The sequence below is a fragment of the Dermacentor variabilis genome, chromosome 5 (genome assembly GCF_050947875.1).
Source record: "Dermacentor variabilis isolate Ectoservices chromosome 5, ASM5094787v1, whole genome shotgun sequence".
Lineage (NCBI taxonomy): Eukaryota > Metazoa > Arthropoda > Arachnida > Ixodida > Ixodidae > Dermacentor > Dermacentor variabilis.
The window spans coordinates 12,945,714-12,958,609 of NC_134572.1; the positions used below are offsets into that span (position 1 = coordinate 12,945,714).

A 12,896-nucleotide genomic window follows, 5' to 3' on the forward strand; every position below is an offset into this window, starting at 1 on the left:
CGTCGGATGTGCCCGATGCCGTGGCATCGGAGGCAGAGGGGAGCTCTGCCACGGACGTGCACGAGCGCAACATCTTCCGCCACTCGCAGCTGGTGGGGCAAGTCTTCAGCGGTGACGCCTACCTTCAGCTTAATAGTGACAGTACGGGTGGTTGACCCTTTGTCAACGCATCCTTGTACCCGCCACCTGTCCCTGGTGATCTCAGTCACCTTTCCAAAAGGCGACAAGGCAGTGCGAACGTCGTCGTCAGGTACACGTGAAGGAGCCAGTAGAGCTTGATACGGACGCCTCTGTCACACGGGTCGACGACTACACAGCGGTGGTCCTTGACATCAAACGCGTCTGCAGCGATAATCCTCTTTTTCCCTTCTTCGTCCTTGAAAGTCACCACCCACAGATGGTTCATTTGATATGCACTCAGCGCAACCACTTCCGGCATGAGAGACAGCCGTGTGAGAGCGTCTCGAAAATGTTCCACTCTGTAAGGCCTCGCCTTAACGTCACCATGTAAAAAACCGTATGCAGAACGGACGCACCTGTTGGCAGTGTTCGTAAAATCATTTGGTAGTCCTGACCTGGTTTCGTTTTTCGGTCTTCTTGGTCCCGTCGTCTACAACGTGCTCACTACTTTTTCGGAAATTATATTCTCACAAATAGCCGTCCGATTATTATTATGCGTTGCCCTTTGGATATTACTGCTTTCCAGAGTAAAAAGGCAATGGTGGAGCACAACACTTACATGTATCATGCTGTAGTATGGCTTACCAACCACAATGATTGCTGCATTGAGCAATGTCATCGGCGTCATACAGGAGGCTAACAGAAACTTGAGGTAAATGGCATGGCGATTTCAGGTTAACTAGACTTGAAATGGTTGAGAACGATGCCGGTCGCTGACGCAAATATTTTATGCTTAGATGTTTCGGGGTTGCATTAGGTTTGCCTACACGAGCACTCATGTATTAACGCGACAGCGTTAAGAGGAAGCTTTAGCTCGGGCCCAACTCCGACGCGGCCTATTCAAATACATGTAAAACGCAAAAACGTTTTTATGAGATAACCCCTGGACCGATTTTGATGAAATTTGTTGCATTTGAAAGAGAAAGTTAAATTCTAGTGACTGCTGGAAGCGGAATTTCGATTTAGGGCTTGAATTTTCTTAAAACGATTTTCAAATATTTGACCGTTTGAAAAGAATTGAAGCACGAAGTTTACAAACTGATGGCTATGCATCAAGAACTGATATCGCGGTTCTGTAAACGGCATCCATTAGATCATTCAAAGCGGACAAATTCAATATGTCATCTTACATCTTACATGAATTTGTTACGTTGGTTACAACGGTTTTACAAAAGTTGTATTTCCCTATGATTAAATTTTTTATATTCATGTGTAACACATCAATTTTGTCCGCTATGAATGTACTTTTAGATGCAATTCACAGAATTGTATTATCATTCATAGTGGTTGAGTTACAGAGTTGTAAACTTGATAGTTTCGTTTTCTGAAAATTTTTGATTTTCGCCAATTTTTAATAATAGATTGACGACCTAACTCAAAAATTCGAAACCAACAGTCACTAGATTTTAAGTTTTTCTTTTAAATGCAACAAACCTCGTCAAATTTGGTGCAGTGGTTGCGGAGAAAAACGAATTCTCCTTTTACGTGTATTTAGATAGGAGCACTCGAGCTAAAGCTTCCTCTTAAGGAGCTCGTGTCGCAGAAAAAGCCGGTGTCGTCGGCGTCGGCGGCGTTAGCCGTGAGCAAAAAATGGCGAAAGGCAATTAATAAATAAGAACAACTTGCAAGATAGGCTGGGTGGGAATCGAACCAGGGTCTCCGGAGTGTAAGACGGGGACGCTACCACTCAGCCATGAGTTTTTTTTAATTACCGGCTTGGCAAAAGAAAATACAATGTGAGTATTACATGGCCATAAAAGACAACTAGTCAATGCCGGATCAGTGTGGTGAGATAAGAATGATGTAGGCTAGTCACTTTGTCCAAAGCACTTAGCCAATCAGGAGGATCACTCTGTGCACAGAAAAAATTCGCGTATATATAACACACTTTCAATGAAGTATTTGTGTGCTGGGGTCTGAACAATGCGCTCATGTCTAATATCCATACGCGTTCGCCACACACTGTGCATGCACAGAAGCATTAACAGATCGACAGGCACTCCCTCTGGTTCCGCGCATGGCAGGAAGCGTATCTCGAAAGCACTTAACGGCAATTCCTTTTTAAGGCTACGTTTTAGAATATCCCACAAAAACACTGCGTCATGACAGTCCAAAAAGATATGCTCAATCGTCTCCGGTTTTTTGCATATAAAGCAATTCACAGACCAAGGCACAAAAATGCCTTTGCTTTGCAGCCACGGTTTCACTCGGAGGGTGCCTGTATGTAGTTGAAAAAAGAAAGATTTAACAGAAGCTCTTACCGGCATTCGTTTAACTCTCTTAAGAACATCTCGTTCTGAACCTAAAACAAATACTGTACGATACAACGGTACAGGCAAGAATACATCAACAAGATGTTTGTACAACTTCTTACTAGTAACAGCGGCCAGATATTCACTAGAAAATCTTGCTTTTAGTATTCGGAAAGACGCGACCACTTCACGCAAAAAAGCACGTAAAGGAATTGGCCCCGTATACATGGACGACACTACATAATCAGGCAAAGAATCGCACAGTCTAGCTTGAATCATTGTTCTCAGAAAAGCATCCTTTTGGTCACGCAAAAAAAAAAGAAACCTGCTTAGAATCTGTTTGAGGAACAAATGTAACAACCCCAGCCCCCCATTCAACACTCTATGGAACAGATTACTATGACTTGTACGTTCCCATGTTGAGGCCCAAATGCTTCAAAGCGGGACAAAAGCGCCTCTAGTGAATGCGGTGCTGCCTTAGAAACTTGCCGTAGAAAGGTATACTGCGGTGTATATCGGTAATTATGAGCATGTAAATTACAGAAGTCGCAGTTAAACGCGTAGCGAAGTGCGTTTCTGCTACATTTCTTTTGCGCTTGGCGCAGACGCAGAGCCATCTTGCGGCAAACACAGAAGACCCCCTCCCAAGGCCGGTCTCTAGGGGAGCGCGCGCTTTCCTTTATGCGCGCGCACCCCTCGAGACCGGCCGTGCCCCTCATCGCATTGTACGGCGCTGCTCCGACAGGTGGCGCGTCACTCGCCCGCTTCTCTCCTTCGTCTCGTTTGAGCGCATCGGGGCCGTGCGGGGATCGGTGCGAGGATGCCCCAATCATCATCATCATCATCATCATCAGCCTGGTTACGCCCACTGCAGGGCAAAGGCCTCTCCCATACTTCTCCAACAACCCCGGTCATGTGCTAATTGTGGCCATGCCGTCCCTGCAAACTTCTTAATCTCATCCGCCCACCTAACTTTCTGCCGCCCCCTGCTACGCTTCCCTTCCCTTGGGATCCAGTCCGTAACCCTTAATGACCATCGGTTATCTTCCCTCCTCATTACATGTCCTGCCCATGCCCATTTCTTTTTCATGATTTCCACTAAGATGTCATTAACTCGCGTTTGTTCTCTCACCCAATCTGCTCTTTTCTTATCCCTTAACTTTACACCTATCATTCTTCTTTCCATAGCTCGTTGTGTCGTCCTCAATTTGAGTAGAACCCTTTTCGTAAGCCTCCAGGTTTCTGCCCCGTAGGTGAGTACTGGTAAGACACAGCTATTATATACTCTTCTCTTGAGGGATAACGGCAACCTGCTGTTCATGATTTGGGACTGCCTGCCAAACGCACTCCAGCCCATTCTTATTCTTCTGATGCCCCAATACCCTTGCGTTTAATAAGTTTTCTCGCTCTCTCCCCTTTCAACTTCCAGCGTGCGTCACTCGAACCCTCGTTTTAGGCGACGCGGCTCCTCTTTCCGCTCACAGCGCGATTCCTAGGCGCAGCGTTTGATGCAGGACGCCTCTGACGTGATCGCTGCGCCGTAGCGCGTCTGGTGGGAAAGCGTCCCCTGCGATATGTGCCATGCTGCTGGCGAAGAGTCATGCGTCTGCGCGGTGCTCCTGGAACACATAATTAGAAAAAAGTTGTGCTGTGGACTTAGACGTGTTGTATATGAAAACTATGTCTTTGTGTGACTGAAGAGCATGCCGAGCGAATGAGTGGGCTTTGCGAACGGAGTGCGATAACGCTATCGCATTCCACTCTTGAAGGCGAAGCTTAAGCGTCCTCCAATTTTTTGTTATTTCTTATGCCAAGTGATCAGATAGTGAGAACATTTTCTCATTCACGCTCGCTTATAGACGCCACTGCCCTTCGTTGAATAAAAACTGACAGCCAAAGTAACAAAGTAGTTCCAAACACACACACACACACCCTGGTTGATGATGCGCATCGCGTATGTTTGCGCAGTCAAGAGAAATTTCCGCATACTGCAGTTACCACTGCATTGAAAGGTTACGTAGTGGTTCTTCAACGACCTCCTATGAAATGGCATCAGCTAATTTGCACGTAAAGCGAGCTAGATCACGTCTAAATCGTTCCACAGCATGCGATGGCAACACATACAAGCCACTGACCTTCACTAGGTCAGTGATTCAAGCAGCGCCATGCCGGTTTACAGAAGCCAGAGAGGAGTGCCCACCGCGCACCTTTTCCTCCTTGCTAAATGAAAAAGTCTGTTTGCCGGCTCCGCACCATCTGCTCGGCGTTTATTTGGCATTTGCTCACCACCGTCATCACATACCGAACTAGAGCGAAATATTAAATGAATGATGCAGTGAACAATTATGTCTTTATAGCGTTCCATATCGTCAACCCATCACCAGTGCTGATGCTGTAGTGCCATCTGCTTTATTTGTATTTATTTGTAAAATACTTTACAAGGTCACTACATGGTGCATTGAGTACAAGGGGGCGGGGGAGGGGTGCATAGAATCAATTACATGCATAAAAAGTGGCAAACTCGCGGCAATATCGGGGTAAAAAAAACATCAGCCAGGTGCACAGTGATCGACGGCGAATATGTCGGCAACCTTCGATTTGCCGATGACATTGTTCTATTCAGCAACAATGCAGACAAGTTACAACAAATGACTGAGGACCTTAACAGAGAGTGTGTAAGGGTGGGATTGAAGATTAATATGCAAAGACAAAGATAATGATGAATAGCTGGGCAAGGAAACAAGAGTTTAAGATCGCCAGTCAGCCTCTAGACTAGGTGAAGAAGTAGGTTTACCTAGGCCAATTAACGATGGGGAACCCTGATCTTTCCTAGAAGAATAAAAATTGGTTTAATCACATATGGCAGACATTATCAGCTCCTGACTGGAAGCTTTCCATCATCATTGAAAAGAAAGGTGTAGAATCAGTGCGTTTTACCAGTGCTGACATATGGGGCAGAGACTTGGAGAATGACAAAGAAGAATTGAGAACAAATTAAGGACCGCACAAAGAGCGATGGAACGAAGATGGTTAGGAGCGGGGAGGTCATGGAGCTGGGCAGGTCATGCAATGCGGTGGTTAGATAAACATTGGACCATTAGGGTTACAGAATGGGTACCAAGAGAAGGGAAACGCAGTCGTGGACGGCAGAAGACTAGGTGGAGCGGTGAAACTAGGAAATTCGCGGCTGCTAGTTAGAATCGGTTGGCGCAGGACAGGGGTAATTGGAGATCGTAGGGAGAGGCCTTCGTCCTGCAGTGGACATAAAACACCATGATGATGATGATGATGATGTTTATAGCCCTTCGACTTAATTAAAATGTGAAATTAGTGATCAAGTTAGAGCTGGTGGCTCCGTATTCGTATTCTGGAATTGTTATCGCTATATAAATGATTAAGTAACCGGAAGTAGTTGTCATTTGAACTCTAGTACCAGCGAATATGTGTTCTCGCTCTTTAGTTAACTTGTCAATGTATCCCTGTCCCATATCTCAACTTTTCAAGGGAATATCATATGTTAGTCAGGATTTCTTATCACTGAAGAAAATTAAGTGTTTTTCTAGGAGTTTTCATAGCCATATATTATGCACTCTCACATGCCTTTACTCAAATTCATCATGGAACCGTAATAACACTTCTGTTTCCACGTTATAATTTTCTAAGCAGTCAAATATAAAAGGAGACGTTCCATGAAATGGGCCAGAAAGTGTTCCTGTTAAATCAATTTTGTCGGTTGCAAGGTGGAGATTGCGTCCTCCCTTCTAAACGCATACAGTGAAAATGGTCGTTGCACATCGTGTGCGTCATAAGAGGCGAAGTACAGTGAATTATACAGTTTATTTGTAATATTTTGTCTGGTTCGTCTGTAGTTCTTATAGAAAAAATGTTGATTTTAAAAGTGGCCAGAGAGTAGCGAAGTAGCCAACCCAAAAATTTTCCTGCCACAAGCCTTCAAACGTAGCCAATTTGGCTCAATGTTGCCAAGCCTGGCAACCCTGACGTACAGCCAGCGAGGCAAGTGGAACCTGTCGAGCTGGCGTCAGCGATGTTTCATATATGTACAAGTCTTGGATACCATGCTTTGGTTGGAATAGTTTTGTTGATCCCCGTATGGTGGTGCTGCAAAACTTCTCGTTCTCTGTCAAAAATACCCCCTATGTTTTGTTATTATTTCTGCAAGTTTCGCCTGAATTATTGTAGGATTTCATAGCAATGGAAGCAAGTATTAAGCAGCAATATATCAACAAAAAGCAACAAAAACATCAACGCATGAAGTATAAAAAAAAGGGGAAACAGCACCTCGTGCTGCGATTCGCACCTCAGTCATTTGTGTGGAAAGCAGGCATTCTACCTCTGCACCACGGCTGCCTGTGTGCTACCAATCGCGGCGCCCCCAATAGTTTTACGTTCTTTTGGTTTCACTTTCAATTCATTGAAAGTGCAGCCATTCTAGGAACTCACCATGTTCTAGTACACTCTGCTTGCACGTAACGAATAATTTTAGTGCACTCTAGCAATGAATTACATGTAATCTATTACATTTTTTGCTAATTTTCTAAGTTAATGGTTACATTTTTTACTTGTGATGCTCACTGTAATTCAGTGATGTTTTCAGTAAGCAATTGCATTTAATTAGTTACTTTATGGACGAGACAAGCTGATACAGGTGACTCAGCTTTAGGAACCAGAATTTGGTGTGAACTACAGTAGAACGCACGAGATCATGCCGTGCAGCAGCCTCGTAGATGCACAGTTCAGATAGGCAAATATGGGAGCACAATATTTTTTTCATGTTAATGCTCCACCAGATGCATTCGCTGGTGAATTGAACAGTTGCTGGTATGTCTCAGTAGCGACGACCACTTACGATGTTAAAACCAGGAAATTGCCTGCGGAGAATTCGCATAGTTGTTCGTTGGCGCAACTGTAACGATGAAGTGATGCGCTTCACAGAGGACACAGATGGTGGGTAACAACAATCTTGTCTGCCATATGTCCGTGTGTTAAAGCACATTATCCCCAAACGCACACATCGAGCAAGTTTTCATCGTCGCTGCTGATATATCCACAAGAAAACTTAGGGAAGATGACCAACAAAATTTTTGAAGCCCCATTGTTAGTAAGGATAAGCAGTGTAGGGCGGGCTGCAGGGGACGCACTGGATGTACCAGACCAGGTCATTCGGATTACGATATCTGTGCGATATTATAAAAAGTTTGAATGAAAGTACAATGTAAAAGTAATTGATTACTTTTGAGTAATTCTTCAATTATATTCGTTGGGCAGTGATTGGTTACTGTAACCAATTACATATTTTTAATGAAGTACGAGTAAATGTAATCGGTTACTTTTTTCTGTAACGTGTAAAAATCTGGATAGGGGGGGGGGAGGGCTCTGGATCTTGGCTTCCGAGAACGGTTTATCATCAAATGAGCTGAGACCATAGCATGCACCACTGCGGTGAATATGTATGAATTGTATGTGCAGATTAGATGCACCGTTTCTGGGTATATTGTTATGAATCGTATGCATATATGTGCACCAACATATTTGACTGAGTGGCATTTCTGTTACATCACAGTTCCTCTACATGGAAGGCTCCCAGATTCCAGTGATGGCAGACTCCCAGACGACAACTGAGTTTGCGCCGCACTCGCCACAAAGTCGCATTGTCGAGAAGAACAGTCGAATAACCTCCGATGGAAGGGTCATCACCACAACCACCATCAAACGATCACCGACGACAGAAAGTGAGCCCGTGTCGCTCTTGCATTTCTTCTCTGTATTCGGAATCATCAAAACTCGCCGAGATGCCTCGTTGTACTTGTACCTTGATGCAACAATGGAGCAGTACCAGCACTATAGTGACGTTTGTTTAATAATGTCCTGCAACACCTTTCTTATATGGGAAATGACCTTGCTTAGTTACTAGACATACACACAGTCATGAACATCTCAGCCAAGTATTACTACTTCTGTTGTGCTGCTTCGAGTTCAAAGTTTTGCTCAGATGGTTGCCAACCCTTTTCTTCAACGTTTGAAAACTTCAGCCATTTCCTTTCCCGACACTTACATAGAAGTAATCACAGTGGCTACTGGAACCCGTACCTTAGGCATCAGCTAAAGCACCAAGATCTCATCACCAATGAAGTGATATGCCTATGTGGTGGCGGAAAACATTATATGCGCCTATATATTAGCAGTGCAGCATCACATGACCTTGAGATTAGGAGCTTGACGAATGGTCATACCAATCTCGAAGTACAAAGCTCAATGCCATGATGAGCATGCTAACTATCTAGAGGCAGAGCGTGGTGTGGATGGGCATTATTGCATGTATATAGGCACTATGCACTGCTTTGTGTGCAGTGTAGCAATGACATGACTATATAGGTGAGCTAGTTGGCACATTATTTGAGCACAAAACAGAGCTAAGAAAGAGAAGTGGCTACGGCAAGAGAGGGGGACTACTCTAAGCAATATGAGTTTAATTGCTGATGACTCAGTTAACACAAGGTGTATAAAGAAAGATTCATGAGGAGGTGTCTTTTATTATCAGACAGATTGTGCATATTTCATTAAAGGTCTTGGATGGCCCATTAATTATAATTTGCTTAATCAACACAAATTGGCTTGTAAATTATGTTAGATATAAAATTTGGGTGGCTGTCCACTGGGCGATAAAAGCTACTTCATATTAGTTAATATACATGAGCGACTAGTATCAATTAAAATATTAGCACATGCTTCTGTGAAAATGGCCCCAGCAATGATGAAATTCTAGCAGTACTATACTCAGAGGGAGTTAGATACAGTTAAGTGCCTTGATAGATTTTGCTGAAGAAACTATTTGGTCGCCATAAAACTCAGCTCTGTGAGTTCCTCTCCTGTGTCATTTGTGTTTCTCTTACATCCAGTGGCTGCAAATTTTGTCCATTCGAGCACAGGCTTGAAACATGATACCGGCTTTACAAAATGAAGCAGCCTTCCCTTCGCACGCATACTCAAGCATACCATATTTTGTGCATTATGTTGAAAGGCACATTTCATGTTGATGCTTCTAAAATAAAGTCATAGTAGAATCTACCCATGTCTGTTTTAACATTGCGACAGAGTGTGCATGCCAAATTATGGCTAGCAACACAGCCATATGCTTATATTTTGTGCCATTCGCTTATAGGTAAAAAGCTTCAGTTTTAATTGTGACACGCATGTTCACTCTGCCTTATGCTATAGGCGTGGATGAGGTGCACTTGCCTATAGGCAGAGGGGAATTGGAGGAGCTGACCCATAAAGAGAGGTGCTTTGTCATGGCATCATGAAGAGTGATGTCAGGGCCTATACTGGGAGTTTTTGTTCTTCCATGAATGGCAGTGGCAGTTGTATAATACGTCAATTTTCCTCAGCAGTGATGTTTCAGTAACTGTGAATATCGCAAATTTTTAATGCTGTTATGACAGTGATCATTACAAAAATGCTTCCTTTTGTGTCAGTTTTATGCTGCTGAGAAGTTATGTCACATTCTAGCGTATTTCGTTCAAATATGACACTCGTACTGAGCAATGCTTCTGAAACTGCATCTCACGTTGAAATACCTGATATCATAAACAGAAATCACGGCAAGCTAACAAGTGGATACGAGTGTGAAAACACCAACTATACTAAGTACAGAGCCTGAATATGCATGTCGCATATCGTCATCCGGTTTGAGCTGACTTCAGAATTTGTTCACTTGATTTAGGGGTCTTCTGAATGACGTTATGTAGTTCCACGTCTAAAATAGTTTTATTTCTTTTGATACTTTCTAGTGTGTGGCAGTAAAAATATAGGATGATGAAGTCATTCGTCCAAAGTGGCAAAGTGTGGATGAATGTCACGAAGGCATTGATGGTATCACTTATGAAGGCAGCCATCATCACCTGTAAAAGCTGAGCTTGCTCTGCATGAGTTACCTCGCATAAGGGTGTCTTTGTGTGGCCTATTAACAATATATTAATACCTAGTGCCTGTAGCATGTAGTTGTAAATTACATTTCGATATGTCTGCTTGCAGTTACACATGTATGTTTTTTCTCTTGCAATGTCTGCCTGCACAGTTGAAGTAGTCATTGGTGATGCAATCTGTGCTCTTGCTGTTCACATGTGTCACCTGAGATTCACATGAGGTGTAAGGTAGGTTTGCATGAGTAGCATTTTGATTTACCAGTTACCTTTATAAAGTATGGTTGAGGAAAGGTCGTTTTAGTGCATACATGCCGATTGACTTCTCTCCTGTTTTGGCTAATGCTTAATGTATTACATACTGTTTACGTTCCATGTATTTCAAAGCTGACTTATATTTTAGCTTTTCCAGATTTGCAATGAGCTTCACCAGCATTGTAAAATTTAATTACCTAGAGCTGTCACCTACTCGATGGCCTGGTGGTTGGAAGCTTGGGTCGCTACCATGCTGCAAACAAAGCATTAACTTCCAGCCTTTACTTTGTGCAGCTGCATAAACAATGTCCCACTGAAACAATCGATGAAAGAAAGAAAGAAGCAGAACAATGCTACTTCTAAAATAGAATGCATAATAAGGCTGTCTTCAGCAGTTTTATCTACTCTGCTCTAAAGATGAGATGCTTGCATCACATTTTGCTTTTTTGTTTTTTACTTCCTTGTTCATCTAGACCTGCATTGTGAACATTTTGTTTGGATTGCATCTTGCATGTTACCAAAATGTTCATTTATGCATGCCTGTTCCTTATGGCCCATGTTTGTGTAGCTAAAACAAGAGACCTCGAGTGGGAAGCTCTTCTTGCCATCGAGGAGAAACTGCGTCTCATGGAAAATCAGTCATCACCTATGAAGCCACTTGACGAGTCTATGGTCGAGTTCCTTCGTAGCCAGATCGCCAGCAGCCCAGCTGATGCCATCGAGCACATAACATCTAAGGTGAAGACTTCCTTGACAGCTGAGCCCGTATCAAGTAGCGCTAACGTGAGCAAAACCACGGCCAATAGCCAGGAAATGTCGGTCATTGCAGCTGCTGATTGCACTACCACAAACGCCTCTGCCTGTCCTTTGGCAACAAAGGACCCTGACACGTCAACAACACTGTCCTCGGACAGCACTGACTTGTTCTCAGGACAAGACGGCATCTACCAGGAAGACGACATAGCTGATGACATCCCTCCCCCTCTCCCGTCCTCTCCTCCGCCTGACATGTGCGACGCTGATGACAGTGCTACTGATGATGGTGTAGATGTGGATGACCTTGTTGTGTGCAAAGTTAGGAGAGCGGTTCTTATGAACGGCTGCGATGGATCAGGGAATGATGCCTCCACTGAGTTTCTTGCCACGAAGTTGGTAGAAGAAGGTACAAGCGGTTTGTCATCTGAAGAAGAGAGTGAAGCCGACATTTGTGGTAGCAGAATTTCAACCTGGAGTGGCACATTTGGAGTGGATGGCTTGATGGCTTATGGTGGCGCTCCCAATGGTGGTCCAAGAGCGGACCAAAATGGCAACATTCATCACGATGGTGAGAGTCCTCCTCCAACTTTTTTCCAGGAAGTCTTGCAGGCCTTCTCCTCTGTCTTCCGAAAGGCACACTACGGAGCTGGCTACTGTCCCTTTTGTGTGTTTCTCTGTGTTTTGTGCACTATGTGATTGCCTGCCCTGTAGCTGTGCCTGCATAAATATACCTGTGCCTCTTGTGTACTCTGCCCTGTGAGCACCCGCACCTACCCCGCCCACCTTTGGCCTGTGTTTGAGACAGTGTTGTGACTGCACGACGCCTGGGTCGCATGTGGGCACCTTCTGCAGTGGTGCATGTGGCATGTCTGGCACTCCTCACATCTACGTGACCTCGGCGGTGGCTGCCGTGCCTGCTTCTGCAACTAACATTTTCACCTGCTGTGTTCACCAACTAGCTGTCTTTCAAACTGTGTGTCGTTTTTCAGAGCCAAGGAAGAGAAAGTTTTTGCAGTGAAAGTTAAATTACCTGACAACTGATTATTCAAAGCAACAATGATCTGGAAAGTGTCTCATGCATCAAAGCTCAGGAATCTGAGCTGCCTTATACATTTTTTCACTGTAAACATAGACTGAGAGAAATGGCAGATATAAAAAAAATATACAGGCTAGAACTGTGTATACGATGCATCGCCATAAATTCAAACACGAACTGGAAATAACGGATCAGAACACCTGTTATGTGTAATTACATGGAAGTGCAACTGCAATCACTCCGTAGCTGATATTTAAGCATGGAGTAGTTTCAAGAGTACGTTTTGCAATCTGAATTAAACCACTGTTACAAATGCAGGTGAACCTGGAAACAAAATAATGCAATGGAACTAGTCTCGGAATTGTTCCCGTTTGAATATATGCTGGTAGTAGATGCAACGCAGTATCAGGTGCATTAAAAATCTTTGTTGTTTGCGTGTTTCACTGCTCTTTCATGGAACTCCTTTGTCCAAAGTTT

The 12,896-nt window shown here is 43.8% G+C and overlaps 1 protein-coding gene across 6 annotated transcripts in view; it reads left to right on the top strand.

The window, feature by feature from the left end:
* The window catches only part of LOC142582263 (uncharacterized), a 227,336-nt gene that overhangs the window by 159,252 nt on the left and 55,188 nt on the right, over window positions 1-12,896 (top strand). For all 6 annotated transcript variants that reach the window (XR_012828398.1, XM_075691743.1, XM_075691742.1 and 3 more), the window contains exons 10-11: window positions 8,014-8,182; window positions 11,196-11,951. Coding sequence is in view for 5 of the 6 variants with exons in the window: in XM_075691743.1 (XP_075547858.1) it covers window positions 8,014-8,182; window positions 11,196-11,951 (925 nt within the window). In the remaining variant the exon portion in view is untranslated. The remainder of the gene's footprint in view (window positions 1-8,013; window positions 8,183-11,195; window positions 11,952-12,896) is intronic.